The following is a 23,043-nucleotide window of genomic DNA, read 5'->3' on the forward strand; positions in this document are numbered from 1 at the left end:
ATATACAATGAAATAGAGATTGATGTTCATTTAAATAACACATATATTTGATTGTAGTTTACCTATTTGATTGCATAGTTTAAATAACAACAATATAATGTTTGGTATTATATAGGTTTTATTAAGAAATATTGGAGGTGTTGGCCAGTAACATCCTCATGATTAATATATCCAGGAGTGCGAGCGAGCCCGTCCACATTCCCGCTTTCACACAAGAAGCAGCGCCGGACGAGGTGACGTCACGGCCCCACGTGATCTAGTCAGCTGACACTTGCGGAGGAGGCGTGGCGCCGCTGGACGCTGAGGGGGATGGAGGACGGAGCGGACCGCATGCAATGGAGGTATGTAAATTTTACTATAAATGTTGTGTATGTAATATATTGCCACACTTGATAAAGTCCCTGTAGAGGGATGAAACGCGTTGTGGAGATTAAAGTATTGAAGTGCCATATTCCCGGAGCGCGGACCTATTTTGTTGTTACTTGCATATACTTCCTGTTCTCAGTCCTACCACCTGAATTAACAGAGATAACAATACCTGACAATTGTCAGAGGATAGAAAATTAGGAGGCATGAGAGACCTCCAGTGGATACTTCTAGTGATCCCGTATTACTTTATGGGATCACAGAAGGAGCACTATGAGTATGGTGAGGGTGTTGCAGAGGGTCATTAGGAGTAGCAGCAGGATGTGGGTGTGGGGATGCATTGATGATTCATGGCTGGAAGAAATATTGATAGTGTCTGGGCCCAGATAGGAAAGAAAAACTGATGACACTAATGAGAGCAGACGGGTTCTGTGATTACTTGAGATAACTGCAGTATGAGCACTATCGTTCTGTAGAGTTGATATCTGACTAGTAGTTAGAGGTATACTAGTATCGTTACTGGGACCCTAAAGGGCACTGCGTAGTAGAAAAAAAGTGACATGTCAATTTTGACGCAGGATCTATATTGTCTCCAGAGTGGACCATCTGCAGCATTCCACATCAATTCAAACCAATGGAGCATCTACATGTCCACTCACAGAAAGCAGACAGCAGCTGCAATTTTCCGCTCGCGGCAAAACAAAATCACAGCATGGTCTGTTTTTGGGCAGACGGCTTCCATTGAAGTCAATGGAAGATGTCCAACCTGTTGGCCTTTCGCAATTGACATTACGTAAAGGTCGTGGATTCCGCGTCATTGCTAGGCGATAACGCAGGAAAGGCAGGAGTTTAAAAAAAAAATCTGTACTGTGCATGTCTGACGGCAAGCCATGCGGACTATTCGCAGTACAGAAGAGAGTACGAAAAGACAGGTACACGGGGTCACCAACCAATTTGGGTGGCCACACTTGCATTTGCTACATTGGCTGGGGCTAAATCTGCATGAGGATCTGCTTGCAAGTTCTCAGCAGAACATTGAGGCTCAGCCTCTGACTTTTAACACAAAATAAATGTGAGATTCACATTGATAAAATATAGCAAGGATCTGAGTTTATTAAACAGTGTGAATACGGCTTTAGGGTGGTTTCACACCTGCACCCAAGGTTCTGCTTTTCTGCTGCGTTCGGGAAGCAGAAAAGGGGAATCCTCACAGCCAAACAGCTCCATCTCAGGACGGGACCGAGCAGTGCCGAACGGACCCCATTGATTGTAATGGGCTGTGTTCAATTTCCGCTCAACTACCTGGCTTTTTTTTCTGGTATTTTGAGCCTGATCTGCGTCGGGAACCTCCAACTGCCGGTTGCAACACAGATGTGAAACCGCCCTTTCTGTGTGTTTTTTTACACTGACATTGTGCTACATCTACTGCTATAAAGTTGTGTAACAACCACTGAATGTACATAGTCAATTGATTACTCATCAAGCCATAAAAGTGTTAAAATAAGTATCAGGGAACTCTGAGGTACGCATGAGAGAATCCAAAGAATGCTATTATTTACCCTAGTAAAATTAAATAGACTTTAAATTACAAATTGTAAAATAAATAATGATTATACAGTATAAGTGTACACGTATTACATTATTTAACCTGTATGGACCAAGCCATGAAAAAAATAAAAATTTTGGTGAAAATAGCTTATTTTGTATATCTTGCTCACAAAAACTGAATAGAAAGCAATCAAAAAGTCATATGGTATCATTAAAAAAGACAACTAGTCCGCAAAATAAAAAACTCTCACATCACAGCGCCTATTGTTTTCAATGGGGCTGGCGGCAGCATCATGAGATCTCCCACTGAAAACAAATAGAAGTTGGTCAAGCCAAAAAATCCCAGCGCTCCTGGTAGTAAACCAAATATTCTATTACAGTACACCCCAAGGAAGGGCTCCCATCCAATAGATATATTGGTTCCAAGTCTCAGTGATTACATGCAAAAGTTTTATTCATAGGGTAACAGCAACACATTTCAGCTCATAAATGTTAATGAGCCGAAACGCGTTGCTGTTACCCTATGAATAAAACTTTTGCATCTAATGTCTGGATTCACACGACAGTACATACGCAGCTATTCACCTGCGTATATATGCCAGCCATCTGATAGAATTCATTGAAGCCAATGCATTTATTCACATGGCCCAGTGTATACACGCAGGTGAATAGCTGTGTATGTACGTTCGTGTGAATCCAGCCTATCACTGAGGTTTGGAACCGATATATCTATTGGATGGGAGCGCTTCCTTAGGATTTGACTGCCTTTCTGGATTCGGGGTGTACTCTGTGGAGTCACCCCTGTGGAGTAAGTGCTTTACTTAGAATATTTGGTTTACTATGGTACCTGGAGCACTGGGATTTTTTGGCTTGACCAACTCCTTCTATTTGTTCTTTCCGATTATATGTATATATTTTCGGACCCCCATTGATGCTCTCCATTGCTGGATGTCCTGAAGACCAGTGTCTGTAAACCTACATTTGTGCCTACCAGGATTTTGTAGGTACCAGAGTTTCCTCCCAAAAAAAGGGGGACCCGGTTACGTCAAGGTGAGTTAACACATGTATGTTTTCTCACCTATATCCTGATCTACATATTAATTAGCTATCTCTTATCTTACCCTATCTCTGGAGCGCTACCTTTACTGACCATTGAAAACAAAGAGAGAAACTCTGCAATCTTCTGCCGCGAATGACAGCCGCAGCACAGGATTGCTTCTTCCCCAAACTGTTTTAACATAAAAATGCTTCGCATCCACGGGGAATTCACATGGTGGTCAGTGCGATATGGGGCCGTGATTCACAGCCGCATATCGCACTCGACAGTGTAAAGTTAGCCGTAAGGGCTTTTACCCACTAGCGTTTTTTTAACACTGCAATATCGCTGCATTTTTTTACTGCAAATGTCAATGAGACTTTCTAATGTTAAAATCACATTACACAAAAATCGCAAGTTTGAGCTTCTGCGATTTTAACATTAGAAAGTCCGATTGATATTTGCAGTAAAAAAAAATGCAGCGATATCGCAGCATTAAAAAAAAGCTAGTGGGTAAAAGCTCTAAGTTTGATATTGATGTAATCAAATTAATTTAACATATTATTTATACCACATAGTGAACGCCATTAAAAAGATCAATAATGAAAAATATACCAGAATTGCAGATTTAGTTAATCTTGCCTCTTGAAAAATTGGAATAAAAAGTGATCAAAATGTTCCGTTCCTAAAAATAGGATAAATGAAGACTAGAGCTAACCCCACAAAAAGCAAGCTCTCACAGTGCTCCGTCGGTGCAAAAATAAAAAAGGCATGGCTCTTGAAATGCGACAAATCTTTAAACTTTAAAAAAAAAAGTGCTTTTCGTGTACAAGAATAGGAAAACCTAAAAAAAACTGTATAAACTTGGAATCCCCGGAATCGTGCTTGGCTAGAGAATAATGTTATCACATTTAGAGCTTATTCACACGAGCGTAAATCGGCAGGTGCTTTCACGGTCGGCCGATATACGCAACCATATGATGCATTGGATTCTAATGCATCAGATCACACAGGTGTATTCACGTGGCGTAAAAGCACCTGGCCGGGCGCTTTTATGCCGGGCAGTAAGTATAGTCCTGGAATTATCTTCCTAGCCTGACTATGACCGCTGCCATAGACTCCTATGGGAGCCACTGACAACAGCCAGAGAAGGGAGGTGAAAGGGAGTTTAGCAACGTGACTGCTAAACTCCCCCCCCCCCCCCCTCCTTCTCTTCTCTCCACCTCTTGCCGCTGTTTGCAATGGGAGAGGGCTAAGCTCTGGCCTGGACAATGGGCAGGGAGTGTGCAGGAGCTTAGCTCCGCCCCTGCCCCTTCCCATTGCAAACAGCCGGAGGGTGCATGCTCCTCCCGACAACATATACCCCGAGCCTGTGCATCATATGGTAGTGTATATCAGCCGGCTGTGAAAACGCCGACCAATATATGCTCGTGTGAATAAGCCCTTAGGCTGGATTCACACTGACAAAATTTGATTGCGCAACACGCAGAGAATAGAACCCATTCATTTCAATGGGTTTGTTCACATACTCATTTCCTGCGCATTTTGGTCATGCAAAAAACCCGCATGATGCTCTATTTTTCTGTGGAATTGCATACCAAAAGTCCCCATAAAAGTCAATGCGAACGCTCAAATGCACGCAAAATTCGCTAGGAGATGCATGAAACACTGAGTAACTGTGCAGGAAAAATACCACATCTGGAACTCATTTGACTAATTAACCATTTCAATCAGTGTATTTTTTCCCCGCACGCAAATAAACACGCAAGCTGAAAAAGTGCACTAAAATACACTGATGCTTGCACAAAAAACGCATTGTTTATTCAGCAAAAATGCTATGGTAATGTGCGCACAAAAACACATACGCTCATGTAGACCCTGTAAAATTGTAATTCAAAAAGCAAATGCTGGAATTCCGCCCGCCCCTTTCCTAAAAAATTAAAAATTAATGTTATATGTATCTCAAAATGATGCCATTAAAAATTACTAGTTGTCCTGCAAGCCCTCATGTGGCTATGCTGATAAAAAAGAAAATGATGGTTCTTTCAATACGATTATGGTCATTAAATAGGCCTAAAAACTGCTAACTTTTGCTACAGGGGAGACTGGGAGTTCTATGTTCTTCACAGATCAGTTATATCAGATTGATAGGAATGAGTTGGAATCCTGACTGATATAACAAATGAGCAGGTCCTGGATAGGAACTTGTCTCTGACTTCATGGGAGAGGTGCGCATTTTGAATGTAGGATATTTGGAAACTGGGCAGTTCAAAATGCAATGTAAAACATTCTGCATGTCAATGATAAAGGGAGTTGAAATGTTCTCTCTAAACATATTTATAGACAAGTCTAACCAGATTACTGACACTCACTGTGGGTGTTCCTACATACTTTCTAGTTTCATAGAAACTATTATGTCAAAATTGAAGACAAATATACATTGACATCATTGTAGACATAAACACTAAGCAATATATTATATAACAAATAGGAAAAGTTTTGTATATTTTATTCGCAGCAGTGTTTATTCTGCTGCATAAGCATTTCACTCGTAAGATAACTATGAGTTGACAAGATTGCTGATCATTTGTTGTGATATGGCATCACTCACCGCATTGGTGGAGGACTCTGTAAGAAATAAATGGCCGTCTCGCTAAGGTTTCCCTATGGGAAGATAAACGTAACTATTATGTAGGTAGCCTGTTACGTACAAGGAAAATATTCTATAAGTTCAAACAATTTCACTGTCGAGGGCTCTTCCACACGAGCGTATATTGGTCGCCGTTTTCACGGCTGGCCAATATACGCTACCATCTGATGCATTGGATTCCAATGCATCAGATCAGGCAGGCGATTTTCCACCACGTAAAAGAACCTAGACGGCCAAAATAGTGCATTTCGTCTGGCCAGGAAAGATAGTCCTGGAACTATCTTTCTGGCTGGTATACGGCAGCCGCTGCATAGACTTCTATGGAAGCCTATGCTAGCTGCCGGAACTCCCTCTCCCTTTTCTCTTCCTCTCCGCCTCTTGCCAGCTGTTCGCAAAAGGAGGGAGTAGGAGCTAGTTGCTAAGCTCCCGCCCGGTCCCGCCCGCCCTATTTTTGGAGAGGGGCCGATAGCCGGCGAGGGGGCGGAAAGGGGGAAGGCAGTTTAGCAGAGCTAAACTCTCTCCCCCCACCTAACAGTATCTCGGGCTCAGCGTATATGCGCCAGGCCCGACCGTCTGAATGCTGGTGGATGCATAAAAAAATGCCTACACCTGTGTGAAAGAGCCCTGAAACTGAAAAAAAGTTGATTAGACAGGTTGAGTTCTTTATGGTCACTTTAATTTGCTTGCTCGGAAACAAGAAGCATCAGAGTTGCCTGCCCTAGCCGCATAAAAAATTCTAGGTGGAGTCAAATGGAAACCTCCCCGCAATTATGCCATCTTTGGGGGGGGGGGGGGGGGGAGGGTTTCAGGGCTCATTCACATAGGTGTAGCGTTTTTTGGTGGGCCATGTCACTGCCACAGCAGGACTGAAAATTATGTGAACGGGTGCATAAATCCGCTCTGTAATTTCTTGGCACTGATCCCGGGTCGACACTGACAGCAGTGTGTGCGCCCTGAATGCTTCCTCTCTTCTCCTCTCCTGTGCAACTAAGCAGGAGAGGACTCAGAGGAGGAGAATCCTGGGTGCACACACTGATGTCAGAGTGTGTGCTAGGGATCTGCGCCACTGAGTGATTACTGGTCGGGAGCTGCAGCACTCCATCCGGTAATCAATAGCGTAGTGAACAGCCGTCGTGCGCGTGCCCTAGATTCGCCACCCCAGACCGCTTGTCTCTGTGCCCCATCAGCAACCCTGGAGGCCCCTAGCGGTATGCCTAAGCCTCCAGCTACAGATTCAGCAAAGTTTATCTGGACTCAATATGTTAAGATAATGTTCCGTGCCACAGTTTAACTCTTTCAATTGATCTCCAATAACTTTGCTGTGTTAAGATAGCAATAGTTTTTCAATGGCTTAAGAGAAATTGTCGAAAGTGGTTATCACAGTCAAATTAAAGTTTAATACACCTGTGCTGGCACCCGGTTTTCCGATCCATACAACAGACTAGTGTGCTGACTTTTGGTGTCGCAAGCAGGAGAGGTCATGTTGCTGAATCTTAATATCTTGGACATGGCAGGTTATTTTGCTGTGACTAATAGTGCCCTAGACAGGATGGAAACTAATAGTGAATAATTTTTTTAATCAAGACAGGTTATTCCACAGATACTAGTAGTGTCCCGGACGTATAGGTCAGACTGCAGGGAGAGAGACCCTGCTAGAATTTGTGCTGACCCAAGGAGAAATTGCTTGTCCAGACGGAACGGATTATTCTACTAAATACGTTAATGGCCTTAGTCAGAGCAGGTTGTTCTACTTAGGATGGCCTCACATGAGCGCATTTTAGAACGAGTGTTGCTTTTTTTGCGCACACATCGGTGTGTTTTACTGTACCTTTTGCACGTGCAAGTCATGCACAATTGCGCACAAAAAAAAAATACACCGCTGCTCCTAGCCCTTGAAATGGCTAATTAGTATAATGAGTTCAAGACGTGTTCCTTTTGCTGTACAATTACACAACGTTTAATGCATTCCCATTGACTTCTATGGGGAACTTTTGGTGCATAATCAAAATAAACCAGTGTGAAGTCGGCCTAAGAGTTGTGCTGCTTCAGATGGGAGACGACACTTTACTAGAACTTGTGCTAAATCAAGGAGAGATCTCTCTGCTGCACTTTTGGTGCCCCAAGCAGGAGAGGTATTTCTGCTGAGATCAGTAAACAATAGATTAATTTTTATATTCAACAAGGTGTGGTTAATATAACATTACGCAAGTTTTAAATTTAACATCAGAGGGTCACACATCATATTCAGCCAGAGCCAACTATAGACATCCATCTATATGACTTGTATGCACAACTGCACAGGGATTTTTAACCCATTAGTGTTTTCACGTCCTGGGTGTCTGGGCTTTAATCTACAGGGCCGTAAAAATATGCTGGCCCTGTAGACTAAAGCCCAAGGTCTGCGAGTGTGACAGCTCCCTGCCCCAAGCTACCATGGAGGGCAACGGTGTGCAACCCCAAGTCACACGATTCCATAAAAATTTTAAAAAGTTAAAAGTTTCATCTCTCACAGATCGGACCAGTGAGATGAAACTACTTAGCTCTTGCCTCCGCGATGACCCGCAGTGATCTGGTCCTGCACGGACCTGCTGCTGGCTCTTGCGCATGTGCGTCACCAGCTAAATGTCGGGCGCATGCACAGAAGACCAGTGAGCCCAGGAAATTTAAAATCTCCCTGCTCCTGACTATCATAGGTAGCCGAAAACAAGGAGATGTCAACGGGGGCCACCATATGTGGTCACTGGTCACATGATCGCAATTATCCATTGGACAACGGTAATCATGTAAAGTTAAAAAAAGGTTTTAAAAAAAGTATAAAAAGTTAGTTTCATCTCCCCTCACGGATTGTATCCCTGGAAATTTAAAATCTCCCTGCTCCTGGTGACCAAAGGTAGCGAGGAGCCTGGAGATTTCATGGGGGTTGCTGTGGTCCCTAGTCACATGATCATCGTTATCCAATGGAGAGCCTAGAGCAGTGAACGGAGGCCTTGTTGAGCGGTGCCCGGTCATATAATCTCTCTTATCTAATGGTATAAAAAGGTAGCGCTCTATCTTAGGCTGGTCTCACATGACCAGATAGGAATTGGGGATTCTGCAAGCATTTGGTCCACGGTAACACGCAGATTAATAAAATGCATTGGATTACACAATTCCACTCACATTACCGGATTGGAATTACGTAATCCACTCACAAGACAAAAGAACACAGCATGTTCTATTTTACTGTGGATATCCGCAACATAGAGCCCATTGTGGTCATAGATACACTCATAGCCCATACATTGCGTATTAGCTGCGGGTGCCTGCATCATCATGGAAAATATAAACAAACAAAAGGTGTACTGCGCATGACCGCCTGTGTGAGTATGCAGCTATGCGCACTACATTACTTGGCCGTATGCAGGATCGCAGCCAGGCTCGCAGCTGGGATCCACTGCGGGCCTCCGCAAGTGGATTCCACATACAGCCATGAGAGCCCAACCTTATTCAGATCGCTACCTGTAATGCGTAATTTACAAGTCGTCCACAGGAACGCTCGCCTTCCTGCATTTCCAGGAGCAGCTTGTTGAGCGCCTTCTGTGTGAGACCGCCGCACCTCAGCAAGTTTACGAAGACTCACAGAGTGCAACTTTTTACACCCCATCCCTGCCACTGAGGTAAAGAAATACCCTCCCAAAAAAGTGTCTACAGCAACCATAGGAGGAGGAGGGATACCCGATTTTATTGCCCCATATGCCCATCCCAACCAGCCTCTCTAATTACCTGTCTTGAGACATATCACACAGGTATTTTACATTATTACTTTTATCTAAGATTTAGGGAGTGCCAAAAGGGGGAGGGGGTGAAAATTTTTTAGGTAGTCAATTTTTTCTGCACAAGTTTGCAGTGGGGCATGGAATTCATTCAGTTGTGCCCTCACATCCAATGGATGTCTCTCCATTACAGGCCTAGCCATGTGTCCTATACGTAGTTTGGGGCTACAATGGGGTTATTGCTGAACACAGAAGAAGTAGTGCTATAAAATTCAGGGTGTGTCTCCCCAGTTTTCCTTGCTTGAAACAAATCCAATAGGCGTTCCCTCCATTACAGGCCTAGCCATGTGTCCAGTAAGCAGATCGGGGCTACAATAGGTATGTTTCTGAACACAGGACAAGCCGGGGGATCCATTTCAGAGTGCAAGTCTTCATTCATATGTTTTGTTTTTGGCAAATTATATGCAAAGAGAGAGAACAGATCACAAATACAGTTGGATAAAAATCCCATATAAATGCCTATAAGTAAATATACTCCCCTCATAATTTCTAGAAATTATATATGAGATTCTAGCTACAAAATAGATGACATTATACACCTCAACTTCACAATATGGATATTAATGGAATGTATTAAAAGAGGACGGACAAGCTGGTTTAAGATGTTGAAATACCTTATAAATGATTAAATTTCTACTTATCAGTCAACTATAATTAAAAAGTATTATCTGTATGAGAATACTGAAGTAACAAAAGGGACGATTACCTAAACCACTATACAATGCATTTCATGCTCAAGTTATAACACAGCAGATACAAAATACATATTCAATCCCAAATCTGGATTAAAATTAATTAATCCACACAAAAATTAGGGAATAGCAGCCCATTGTGTAATTTCTGAATCTTATGCAGACCAGTCACATACAATTACAGGTATAAAATCTGTTCTGGATATCTGGTTGCAACCCCTTGCGAGGCTAGAATTTGGGCTCTATGGGATGCTTAGGCAGTGGCTCAAAGAAACACTAGATGACTGATGGGTTTATCTGATCTGCGACTGGGCCTACTGGTAGGATGGCTTGGGGTGTAGGTCAGGAAGCCTTCTCTTTTAGTACTGGGTTTCCAATAGACTGCATCCTTAATTCATTTTCTGTATGGAACAGTTATGCTTTTTAGGATATGTAAATTGGAGATGGTGCAATGCATCTGCAGCGCAACCTATTAGAAGGTAACATTCCTACAAGTCAATGTCCAAACCGCTAACAGGCATTTTAACATGACAGGCAATATAAGCCAAAGCCAGAGTCTTCTCGAGGAGGAAGAGATCACATTGGATGACTCTGGCTTTGGCTTATATTGCCACTTACAATGCCTGTTAGAAGGTCGATCATTGACTTGTAGGAATGTCACCTTCTCATAGCCAAGATGAAAAAAGTTTGGCATGGTCTTAGCCAGTAGCCAATAAATGTGATTGTTCTCAGTAAGAGAAACCAAGTCATCTTGTAGATATCATACCTTTTAATGGCTAACAAAAATACATGATGTTACAGCAAGCTTTCCAACCTACTCAGGCTTCATTCACACGGCCGATATACACCACGCATCTGATGCATCGGTTTCCAATGCATGTGTTTAGATGGGTGATTTTCTGCTGTGTAAAAGCACCCAGCCGGCCAAGATAACGCATACGGTGTGCATTCCGTCCGGGCGCTTTACCGCCGACCAGAAAAGATAGTTCTGGAACTATCTTTTCCGGACGGAATACAGCCGCTGTCATAGACTTCTATGGGAGCCTACGACATCTGCCAAAGAAGGGAGGTGGGAGGGAGTTTAGCAGCTAAACTCCCTCTCCCTTCCCGGCTGTCAGGGATGGGACGGAGCGGAAGCTAGTGTGCAGAAGTCTCGCCCCCATCCCCTTGCTGGCAGCTCACATAGGCTGAAGCAGAGAGCGACTAGCACTACTAAGCTCCTACCCTCTCCCCTTGTTGTAAGCCAGTAAGGGGAGGAGAGTGGGTGTATTCCAAGAATGCAGCGTATATGCACCGCAGCCTCAGCCGTCTGTATAGGCATTTAAACAGGAGTTGCAGCCATGACTTGGTCACTGGCTGCCTTTTGTTCACGCAATTTTCGGCCGTGCTGTGGCCGTGACACATCCGGCTGAAAATCTTCATGCCCGTGTGAAAGAGCCCTTTCTCATAGCTGGCACTCCTCACACCTACTAGGCGTTTCTCAACAAGGAGAAACTCACCTAGTTTTTTTAGACATGTGGGTGGGAGAAATCATGATCACAGGCTTTCAAAACAAAAACAACTAATACATCTCATCTTTTCAGGACTGTCAGAACAATAAAACATAAAATATCTCAAATTACTTCTATGGTGCAAGTATATATAATTTTTATTATATAACTGAATGAGGGCTCCTTCACACTGGTGAGGGTGATATCGGGGCAGGGTTCAGAGCCTGATATTACCCTCTCCATCCATGTGAAAACAGCCTCATATCACTGCAGGGATGAAGGAATCCCCCGTCACCGCAGTAGAGAATGGCGGAGTTCTCCCATTGTTTTCAATGGGGCGGGCGCTGGTGCCACTGACCACATTGATAGCAATGGGCAATATTGCAGAAAGTTAGGACATGCTGCGATTCGTTTCCCGAATAGCATCATATCGTGGTGCCATGCAGGAAAAGATCGCTAATGTGAATGAACCCATTCAAAAGAATGGGTTTCATATTTGTGCGTGAGAAACACAAGTGGCAGCAATGTTTTGGGGAGAAAAAGCATCTCCGATGCTCAAAAATCGCAGGAAAAAAGTCAAAATTTTGGCAATATCGTGATCGCCAGTGTGAAGGCGCCCTTAGGCTAGTTTCACATGGGCGTTAGTGATTTCGCTGTAAGAAAATCGTGGCAAAAATTGAGTCTTTGTTCCCGCGATTTTTGGCCATCAGCAATGTTTTTTGTTTTTTTTTACAATAATCTCGCATCGCATTGCTGCCATCCGTGATAAAATTGCACAATAAAAAAAGCATGATTTTTTTTTATTGTAAAAGTCAATAGAACTTTCTAATGTTAAAATCACATTGTTGCAATTGTGATGCAATAAAAGAGGCGGCTCCATAGGGAAACATGGAAAAAATAAATAAAAAATAAAAATCGCACAATTTTTTCGCCCGTGTGAAAGCACCCTCATTGTATGAGATTTTACCTTTCACATGTTTTATACATAGAATCCTTTTTCCAGTATTACATTTGCTAACAATTTTATTAACAAACTGAAAATACACACAAGACATGGTAGAAAAGTTGAAGCAATAATTGTCATAGGCTTTGCATTAGCATTTTTACTTTTCAAGGACCTGTGATATTTTTAGCAGTAAGAATAGCGCAACCGTATTTACCATGAAAAATTCCAAAACTACCAAAACCTGACGGAGTATTATACATCAACAGGATCTTTTAGGGTTCTTTCAAATAAGGATACCATACAGTTGCGTTAGAAATGGTAGCCATGACAGTAGTGTGAACGCTTATTGTAACCCAACTATTACGTTCACCACATCAACATTTTGCCTTAAATGAGGAAATATTAGCTACCTCATTGAGTGTTTTTGCCTTCCTCTGGATCAACATTGTGGGTGGGTGAGGGGTAATAAGCTGTACTAGAGGGACATATGCCTTTTTTCAGCCTAACATCCTGTGTTAGTACTCTGGTAGTGTAAGCCACTATAGTTGCAGTCGATATGATTTATTATAAGTAGTCAATGCATCAGGGTTTAGCCTAGACCTGACCCTGGAGCACCAGGGACTAGAGATGAGCGAGCATACTCGCTAAGGACAAACACTTGAGTGAGTATTGTCCTTTCCGAGTACCTACCCGCTCGTGAGAAAAGATTCTGGTGCCGGCGGGGGAGAGCGGAGGTGAACGGGGGGAGATCTCTCCTCCCCCCCCTCCCTGCTCCCTCCTGCTCACTCCCGCACAACACATTGCTCACCCCCGCCGCCCTTAAATCTTTTCTCAGGAGCGGGCAGGTACTCGAAAAGGACAATACTCGCTTGAGTATTTGTCCTTAGCGAGTATGCTCGCTCATCTCTACCAGGGACTTAACTTCTTTACAACAGCTTCTCAACAGATAAATTAAGTGCCCATAAATGTATATACAGTATGAAAATAAATATTGCTATACAATGTTTGTCATATTTAAAGGGTTCCTAATAGAGATGAGCGAACGTACTCGTTTCGAGTAATTACTCGATCGAGCACCGCGATCTTTCGAGTACTTCAGTACTCGGGTGAAAAGATTCGGGGGGCGGCGTGGCAGCGCGGGGGTAGCAGCGGGGAACAGGGGGGAGCCCTCTCTCTCTCCCCCCCCACTCCCCGCTGCAACCCCCCCACTCATCCACGGCGCCCCCTGAATCTTTCTTGCCCGAGTATAGAAGTACTCGAAAATCGTGGTACTCGCGTGAAAAAGGGGTGTGGCCGAGTAGGTTCGCTCATCTCTAGTTCCTAACTTTTCAGAATCTGCTGTGTATACATGATGAATAACGCTTTTTCAGGCCAGTATATAACTTGTATCTTGTATTTTCCCCAATTTTTCCCCCTCTCCAGCTTGCATATGTCATTTTCTAATTCTCAGGAGTGATAGGCAGATCCTGCTGCTGTTATATGTTCTATTGACTGTTCACATAGAACTGCTGATCTTCGTCTATGACTGTCTGTAACACATAGATTCACAAATCCTCATGTAGAGGTACCTTTACATGGGGCAATTATTGCCAGAATAGTTTCTTGAAACAATGATTTTCATTGATAGTCGCCCCGTGTATACACATTCACTGACAAGGTACTGAAGGAGAAAGTCGCTCACTGGGTGGAGTTGCTTGGTCTTTGGCTCACCTAAAAACCAAGAGACTATTGGCCCATGTAAAAATGAGTCATTCAATCTTTGAACGTCTGCCCGTTTGCAGGGAACAGAGCTAGGCGGTTGGAAGAGATCTCCGGTGTGCTCCACCTCCATTCACTACATAGTTATCATTACTGTGTAAAAGCACAGGAGTGACAGTTGTCCTGTGTAAAGGTACCTTAGGACAGTGTACAGCATTACTGAGCAGTGGAGATGTGATGCAGCAGCAGATACACACAAACATGTTGTAGGAGCCAATTATGAGTTGAGTTCCTTTCCCTCCTCTCTGCTGTCAGAGCTTAATGAGCAGGATGACTCATTTCCATCTTCCACTTCCTGTTAGGCTGTCTCCAGTCACAGAGATGACAACAGGCAGTGGATACCAAGCTAGGAAGAAGAGCCCCTAGTCACCACCACTTTAAAGTGATTTTAAGCACAACACTGTCCATTTAGCCAAACAGTAGTTTTGCTAGTTATCACATAGGCTGTCATATAAGCACACGTTGCTTGAAAAGTTAGTGACCATTTAATAATCCAGCATTTTGTCAATCCCAGTTAAGCAGAATTATTGGCCCTTTACTGTATGAATATTTTTCAGGAGTTTATTTTTGAAGAGATTTGGAGTTAAAAAACATTGAGCCGTAGTACCGGACATTTTACAAAAAAAAACAAAAAATGTTTTACATTGTAAAGTTTACTGAATCTGACCTAATCATGGTTCACATAGCGGTAATACTTCACAAAAAGGCAAATACACTTTAAAATAAACAGTAGTTTAACAGATATCACACATAGCCCAAAAGAATTCCTAAAGTGCCCCTCCAGTCAGAAGCCCAAAATTGATATGCAAGTCAGCACTTTCGGAGGGATCCTTACCTGCTATTTATTTATTATCATTACCTGGCTGCCTTTTAGCTCAGCTCTATTAGGACAGAGTTGTGATCTGCAACTCTAGTTTAGCTGCAGTGCCTAATCTGAAGTAGTCTGTGAAAAGAGAAAAAAAAAGGGGCACCGCTCAGGATGGAATAGGAGATGCATCACTGGGGTCAGGACAACAAGGGGAAATGCAAGAAAAAGCATCAGGGGATTAAGCCGCTGCCATCAGCAATATGCTTGGGGTTCCACACAAAGCAGCGATAGGCAATGGCTTTACCTTAGTTTATGCATCTTGTGCCCATGTTTAGGTTACTATTAGGCAGCGTTTTTAATTGGATTACCTGAATGTCACTGGACACTTTTTGGATTGTTTTCAGTGCATGTTTTTGACTGGTATGTAACTTGTAAAGAATTGTACTTTATTCATTGTGGGCATAGTGCATATATATATACATATACACACACTATATATATATATATATATATATATATATATATATATATATATATATATATATATATATATATATATATATATATATATATATATATATATATATATATATATAAATAATCACCTTTAAGGGGTTTATACTTTAACATGAAATTGGTGCCTTGTGCATAATTATCTTTTGCCTCTATTGGCTGGTGTCTGCCTTTCTCCTTTGGATTTTAGTGTTTTTAATAGTATTATCCTATATAAAGTTTTTTCAAACATTATTTTGGAGTGTACATGTTTAATTTCTTTTGCATTTTCCTAATCCCAAGTAGTCTGGGACATCCCCCGTCTAATCATTGGTTCAAGCTGCATTAGAGGCAGGAGACTAGAATTTCTGTATAGCACTGCTGAATCTACGGTCAACATGAAACAAATGTGTGTAAATGATATTCACATGAGTTTCTAGAAGTTTCAGGTTTATAAGCTGCTACCTGTATAGGTGTGTGCAATGTGATCTGCAATGTGTTTACATAATTCCTCGTTAAGATAGGATCAGTCTTCTCCACCCTTGTATAATTTCTTCATTGATCAATAGGGAGTGTAGACACATGTGTCAATTAACATAGGTCATAGCAATGTTTTCCAAATCCCAATGTGAATGTGGGAAAACGCAGGTAAAATAAGGTGGTGGTCATTTATTAAAATACATTTGTTGCTTTACGCTGCAAACATTTGCAGGACTTTTAAGAGAGGAAAAAGAAAAAAAATATTTAAAAAAAGTGAAACATATCCATAACATTCAAAAGCATGAGGTTTAAAACGGTGATAGGTCCGAATGTTCTGATATCTCAAAGTTTTTGCCTTCAAACAAACAAAAACTTTCCAAAATGACAGCAAAACCACCATACAAAAATAAAGTCATTGCTTGAATTGTGTGAATTGTCCTGGAGTGTATGTTCCATATCTGTTAGCAACATTTGTAAAGCCAGTCCTCAAACCCTGTGTGCTGCCAATGCTAGGCACTCCAAGTCCTTGGCTAAACGTAGCCCCATACGGTGCAGAACCATAATGAAGTCCTAGGCCATATGGCCTTGCTTGTGCATTTGAAAGAATGACAGGATTGACATTTTTGCCTGGGGTATTGAAGGCAAACTCAGGAGGTGGGCTGCTGGGCTTTGAGGGAGTTGAAGTCAAAGGACTTAATTCATCTGTTGGAGTTTTCAGAGATGGCATCTGAATTATATGATGGTCTGAAATGCTCAGCATGTTGGGTGGCATGGGACCAGAAGACAAGACCGGCCTGGCCCATTCGTCCTTGAAGATCTGAACCGTTAGAGTAGAGACCAATGTATTGAGTCGGTTTGTAACATGCGCCAGCACCAACTGTTCATTAGCGTCCCTTCTAATTCGGACATGAACTGATCCAGCCTGAAAAGTGTAAAAAGAAACGAAAACTGCAATTTAGCCGGAAGACTACTAAACATAATTGTAAAATGTGATGATAAATACTACTCCGATTCATAGACCCTCATAGCTCTGTCCATATTAAATAAGTCAAAATCTGTCCCTGTAGCTCTCAGTTTTTATCCCTGCTCCTGTTATGTCTCCTTCTAATATTTTACACAATGTTATATAATAGGTTAGTAAAAGCAATAAAATAGAGGAACTAAATGGTAGTGCTGGTAGAATTTGATGAAAAAGACATTTAATTCAGAAAAATGCAATAGGTCCACTTATCCAGTAAACTGATCAGACCTGCAGACCTGCAATGGTCAATGTCTTCCTTGCTGTGCCCTTGCAAAGAATGTGATAGAAGAGCTACTGCAAAGGCGTAAAGGAGCCCATCACCCCCTCAATTATGGAGCTTATATAGGATACGTCCCACTGAGTCCAAGGGGGTGATTTTTATACTTAGCGGGCTCTCCGTTCCCACGCCGTCCCCCTGGAAAGTCAGCGTTCTGTATATCTGTATAACTTTCGATTTATTCTGTGCGCACGCACTCCACTGTTCTCTATGGCAGTGCATGCACACGGACTGAGTGAAAAGTGTCAGACTGATAGATGAATCGCCGAACTCCTGAGGCGACAGCACGGGCATCCTAGTAAATATAAAAATTACACCCCCAGGCTCAGCAAGACCTATCCTATAAGCACTGTAACTTTTAGTTTACGGTGCTTATAGGAGATGCCAGGTTCCATTTAGTAGCTATGTATACTTTTGCAACTTATTTTCTTTATTCCTGGTTACAGGCTACAATCACTGGGTGTACTCTGATCCTGATTGTTGTACTTGAGTGGAGAGGCCAGTACTTATCCCACATCTATGCCCAACCAAATAGCTCTCGGATAATAGAAGGTAAACGTAAACTTTTAGGACATAAGTAAGGAGTTTGTCCTAAATCGGAAAGCCCCTTACAAAAAAGTAACTAAAATATTTTATGTATACAACTGCTGAATATAAAACATGTATCCTTCCCGCTTACCATAGTCCCAAAGCCCAGAGTCCAAAAATGCTCATTGCGAACTTCAAGAACACCATCTAATGTAGACACCTAAGTAATAAAAATACAAAAATAACATGTCAGGAAAACTCCTCAGTAGTGCTACACTATTAGAGAACAGCAGTATCCATATTTTAACATATAGTGTCAGGCAGCTGCAGCCAAAGCAAATAGGATCATGGTGTGCATCAAAAGAGGTATAAAAGCTATAATTTTTCTGCCTTGGTTTTGCTTTGCTTACCTCCCGAAGCAGTTTATCCAGTTGACCAATGACATGCGGTGGTGTAGTCTAAAAGAGGAGAAAAACAACCAAACAGGCCATGTGTTATAATGCATTTACAATCTCCCCATCATGTCCTGTTGACTATAAGATTAAAAGATGGACAGTGACAGCCGTAATTACATAATCCTCAATAATCAGAGGCCATAACAACCTACAGTAGTGTAAACGTGATACATATCGGAAGTACATCTGTTTATAGAAAATACAGGGCCGTTTGTTCTTGTGTTGCATTTGGCTCTGTTTCACATGATAAGTGTTTGTCAGACATTTCTCTTCTTGCTACTGAAACACCACCCACAAGTTACACACACAGATGCAGGTACACGTGATATCAGAGAGGTGGTTGGGAACAGATGTGATTTCCAAGAGTTCACACCTTGTTCCTGAGAGATTATAGCTCACCTGTGAGGTTACCAGCCACTCAGTACCAGTGAAAGGTTTGGGCACACCTGCCCCACAGAAGGGGGTTTTTTAAATCTTTATTTCACATATTTTAGAATAATAGTAAAAACCTAGAAGTAAACAGAACTCCACGGTGATACAGTTCCTATTTTAGGTTCTTCAAAGTACCCAGTCTTTGTCTTGATAACCACTATCTACAAGAGAGCCACCAAGGATGCTTTGCAAGCAGTCCTTAAGGTGTTCACATATATGAGCACTTCTTGTCTGCTTTTTCTTGATTCTCCATTTATTAACTTCAGGTCAGGAGACTATAGAGGCCAGATGAGCTGACACAGCCCTCCGTCACCCTAGCTCCTACACAACCTGGAAGGTGCCTTTTGGGTCACTGTTCCTATAGTGAACAATTGATGACCCGACTAAGCACAAAGCAGATAGGAGGATATTCCCTGCACAATGCTGTAGTAGCCGTGCTGGATACGTGTGCCTTCAGTTCTGTATAAACTGCCCACAATGTCACCAGCAAAGCAATCCTATATCAGCACGCCCTATCCCTTCACAATGGAAGCCACACATCCAAGCATCATCCGTTCACCTTCATCGCGTCTAATACAGACAAAAGAAATATAAATCGAGGTTGGTCAGGGATCAAATTTGGACCTATCAGATTTCCACTGCCTGTGTTTCTTGGCCCAAGCAAGTCTCTTCCTCGGGGGTTTGACACATTTTTACAATCGAAGTCTGCCTCACAGTCTCCTCTGAACATTTGATGCTGAACGTGGTCTGCTGCTTGAGCTCATTGAATCATTTAACTGGACTCTTATCTGAGCGATTGATAACTTATGATTTTTGAAGCTGAATTCACATAAGCGTAAGCTCAATTTGTGCTTGCCTCAGCGCAACGTATTAGTGCATTGAACGAGGCTTTTTTATGCACATATTGGGGTATTGTACTATACTTTTTCTGCCCACAGGATATGTTCATTTACATGCGGCAAACAAAAGTACCAATTGAAATGGCTAGTTCCAGATGTGTCCTTTTTCTAGCAGAATTACGTAGTGTTCCACGTATCTCCTTGCGTATTGTACACACATACGCAGAAAAATTCAACATGTTGTATTTTTTTTTCTCGTATGAACGAAATGTGACTAAACCCATTGAAATCCGTGGGTTCTATTCTCTGTGTATTGCGTAAATATGCCCATGTGAAGCCGGCCTAAGGTTGGTGACTCAAATATACTTGCAACTCTTGGTCTACTTTGCAAGTAGCAATTCCCATTAGAACCTTTTGCGACATAGCGCTATTGCACTTGAAAATTCTTTGAAAGTTCTTGCAATTTTCCATATTTACTGACCCGTATTTTTTACAGTCATCATGGCTGGTCTTCTTTCTTTCTTTGTTTAGTTGATTACCCTTATTTTGGGCTGCTACAAAAAAAGAGCTATTTAAGACCCACCCTATGTAGTTGGCACTGCTGACTGACATTAGCCATGAAAGAGGAAATTAATGTTTAAATTGACTCCCTTATTAGGCTCATTATACAGACACTTATGTATGTAAAGTACACCTATTATGCATGCACTTATTATGTCAGAATTAAATAGGATGACTGAATAATGAGGGTTCATTTTCTAAATGGCCTTCAAGTTCAAAATGAAATATGCACATTTAAAGGGATTGCTCAGTAGCAAGCTACTGATAGCCTTACCTGCAGAATGTGTAATAAATAGAAGATCAGTGGTGGTCTACAGCCCAGAACCCCTGCCAATGAACTATTCACTGATTCGGCATGCTTCGCTTATGTCTGCAGACAGCTCTGTTCCCACTGCAATGGCCAGGCTTAATATTTACAGGCATTGAAGTGAATACAAACTTTTCCTGCAATACCAAGCCTGGCCACTGCAGTGAGAATGGAGCTGTCGGCTTCCAGCAGAAATCAGCTCAGTGCATAAGCGCACCAGCCAGAGTCACTGGTGGCAAACCCCTGCAAATTTACTACTGATTGCCTATCCCAAGAATGGGAAACAACTGGGCCATTAACCCCGTAACGACCGGGCCATAGTGTTTTTACTTCCTGCAGCTGCAGGACATGTATGGAGGGAGGTAGCGCCGCTATCTCCCTCCATACAGCGCGGGCATCAGCTGTTTATTACAGCTGACACCCGCGGGCAATAGCCGCGCTCGGCCGTTCGCGGCTATTAACCCTTTAAATGCCGCTGTCAATTCTGACAGCGGCATTTAAATCCCCCGAACGCTGTTTGGGGGTCCCGCACGGCCCCCCGCGGTGAGATCGGGGGATCCGTGTAGGTGTCATGGCAGCTGGGGGCCTAATGAATGGCCCCAGGGCTGCCTATCAAGCCATCCACACAGGGTGGCTTGAAAGACTGCCTGTAAAAAAGCAGTATGACGTAATGCTATAGCATTACGTCATACTGCAAGTTATAAAAGTTTAAATCACCCCCATTTTGCCATATCTATTATTAAAAAATCTAAATCATAAAATAAAAATATGTATTTGATATCGCCGCGTCCGTAAAAGTCCAATCTATCAAAGTAGTGCATTATTTTTTCTGCACGGTGAACGTCGTCCGAAAAAAAAAATAAAGAACGCCAGAAATGCATTTTTTTAGTTACCCTGTCTCCCAGAAAAAACGCAATAAAAAGCGATCAAAAAGTCGTATGTATTCCAAATTGATACTATCGGAAACTACAGGACATCCCGCAAAAATTGAGCCCTTGCTCAACTACATCGACGGAAAAATAAAAACGTTATCGCGCGCACAAAATGACCGCAGAAAATAATTGAAAAAAATTTAATATCTTAAAAAAAATATACAAGTACTACAGCAAAAACAATACTATATAAGTTTGGTATCGTAGTAATCGTACTGACCCATAGAATAAAAATATCAGGTCGTTTTTGTTGCAGTTTGTGCGTCGCAGAAACAGGACGCACCGAAAGATGGTGGAATGTCGTTTTTTTTTCCATTTCTCTCCGCTAAGAATTTTTAAAAAGTTTTTCAGTACATTATATGGTACAATAAATAGTGCCATTAAAAAATACAACTCATCCCACAAAAAACAAGCCCTCATACAGCGACGGCGATGGATAAATAAAGGAGCTACGATTTTTTAAAAGGGAGTAGGAAAAAACAAAAATGGAAAAAAGCAAAAAAGCCCGGTCACTAAGGGGTTAATTGTTTACAAGTGGACAACCCTTTTAAATAAAAAAAAATGTTTAAATTACCCTCACAAAGCTTTGGCCTTTGGTTGTGATCTTGGTACAAACCTTTTAAAAGCTTGAAATTAATTTTATACAAATGCTGTAAATGGTGTATGAATAATGTTCAAGTTTTGTTAGGATAACGTTAAAAAAAAAAGAATTATTTTTTAAAATGCACATCCTCGTGTTGCGTTTTTCTATCCCTGTCTGTGGCAATATCCTCCTACAAGACCAGCATGCACGGATGGTCTTTGCTGGGTGTGCATAGCAGGTCTCCCCGTCCCTTTGTACAGTGAAGCAGCGCATGCACATAACTGCTATTACAAGTATCACTGCAATAGGGCGAGCATGCACAGTTAAACTGCCATTGCTTGCTGTGTATGTGAAGGCACATATGCAGCGCATACAAGAAAGCAGAGTGCCCACAGGAGAGGTACATTTTTTCAAGGAAACCCAATAGTCAGGTATGTCCAAACTTTTCATTGGTACCATATGTATCGTTTTTAATATTGTTTAAATATAGAAACATGTCAAATGGGTGTGTTAATTGGGGAGTTATTATGGCGTGAAGCCACTTTCTGTAGAGCTATACACAGACAGTAGTCACTCACATCAGTTCCCGTCCCTACTGGATCTCACTAGTTTCCATATCTCACACAGACATGTACATACACACTACTGCCACCTACATAGGACGGTGAGGACTTTCAGACTTTTCTTGTTAGAGTGGGGGGAAATCGAAATACATGTAGGAAACCCAAACAACCAAGCAAACTCCATGCAAAAGGCTACTGTGTCAGACTGAAACCAGGACGTCAGTGCTGTGAGCCAATAATTCATTCTGTACCTGAAGCTGCACAGAGGGTTTTTTGTGGGAAATTTCCAGTTTACCATCATGCAATCCGTCTCACAGGAAAGGGAATGATTGGCCCCCTGTACAGCAGGGGGTCGAGGTGGTCTAAATTGGAAAACTTGCATAACGTCATCATAGTATTTCACCCAAGGGCAAAAACATCCTTTATGGCAAGACTAAAAACATTTCAGAGGCAGAATAGCAGGGTGA

At 42.1% G+C, this 23,043-nt stretch overlaps 1 protein-coding gene across 1 annotated transcript in view; it reads right to left on the bottom strand.

Annotated features, from left to right (window-relative positions):
- Nucleotides 1-15,690: 15,690 nt before the first annotated feature.
- SLC30A6 (solute carrier family 30 member 6) overlaps nucleotides 15,691-23,043 on the bottom strand; it is a 45,037-nt gene continuing 37,684 nt past the window's right edge. Inside the window, exons 12-14 of the mRNA XM_066595850.1 lie at nucleotides 18,315-18,362; nucleotides 18,056-18,124; nucleotides 15,691-17,000 (exon numbers count right to left, since the gene is read on the bottom strand). Coding sequence (XP_066451947.1) covers nucleotides 16,491-17,000; nucleotides 18,056-18,124; nucleotides 18,315-18,362 — 627 coding nt within the window. The 3' untranslated portion in view covers nucleotides 15,691-16,490. The remainder of the gene's footprint in view (nucleotides 17,001-18,055; nucleotides 18,125-18,314; nucleotides 18,363-23,043) is intronic.

The sequence above is a fragment of the Eleutherodactylus coqui genome, chromosome 3 (genome assembly GCF_035609145.1).
Source record: "Eleutherodactylus coqui strain aEleCoq1 chromosome 3, aEleCoq1.hap1, whole genome shotgun sequence".
In the NCBI taxonomy this organism is placed as follows: Eukaryota; Metazoa; Chordata; class Amphibia; order Anura; family Eleutherodactylidae; genus Eleutherodactylus; species Eleutherodactylus coqui.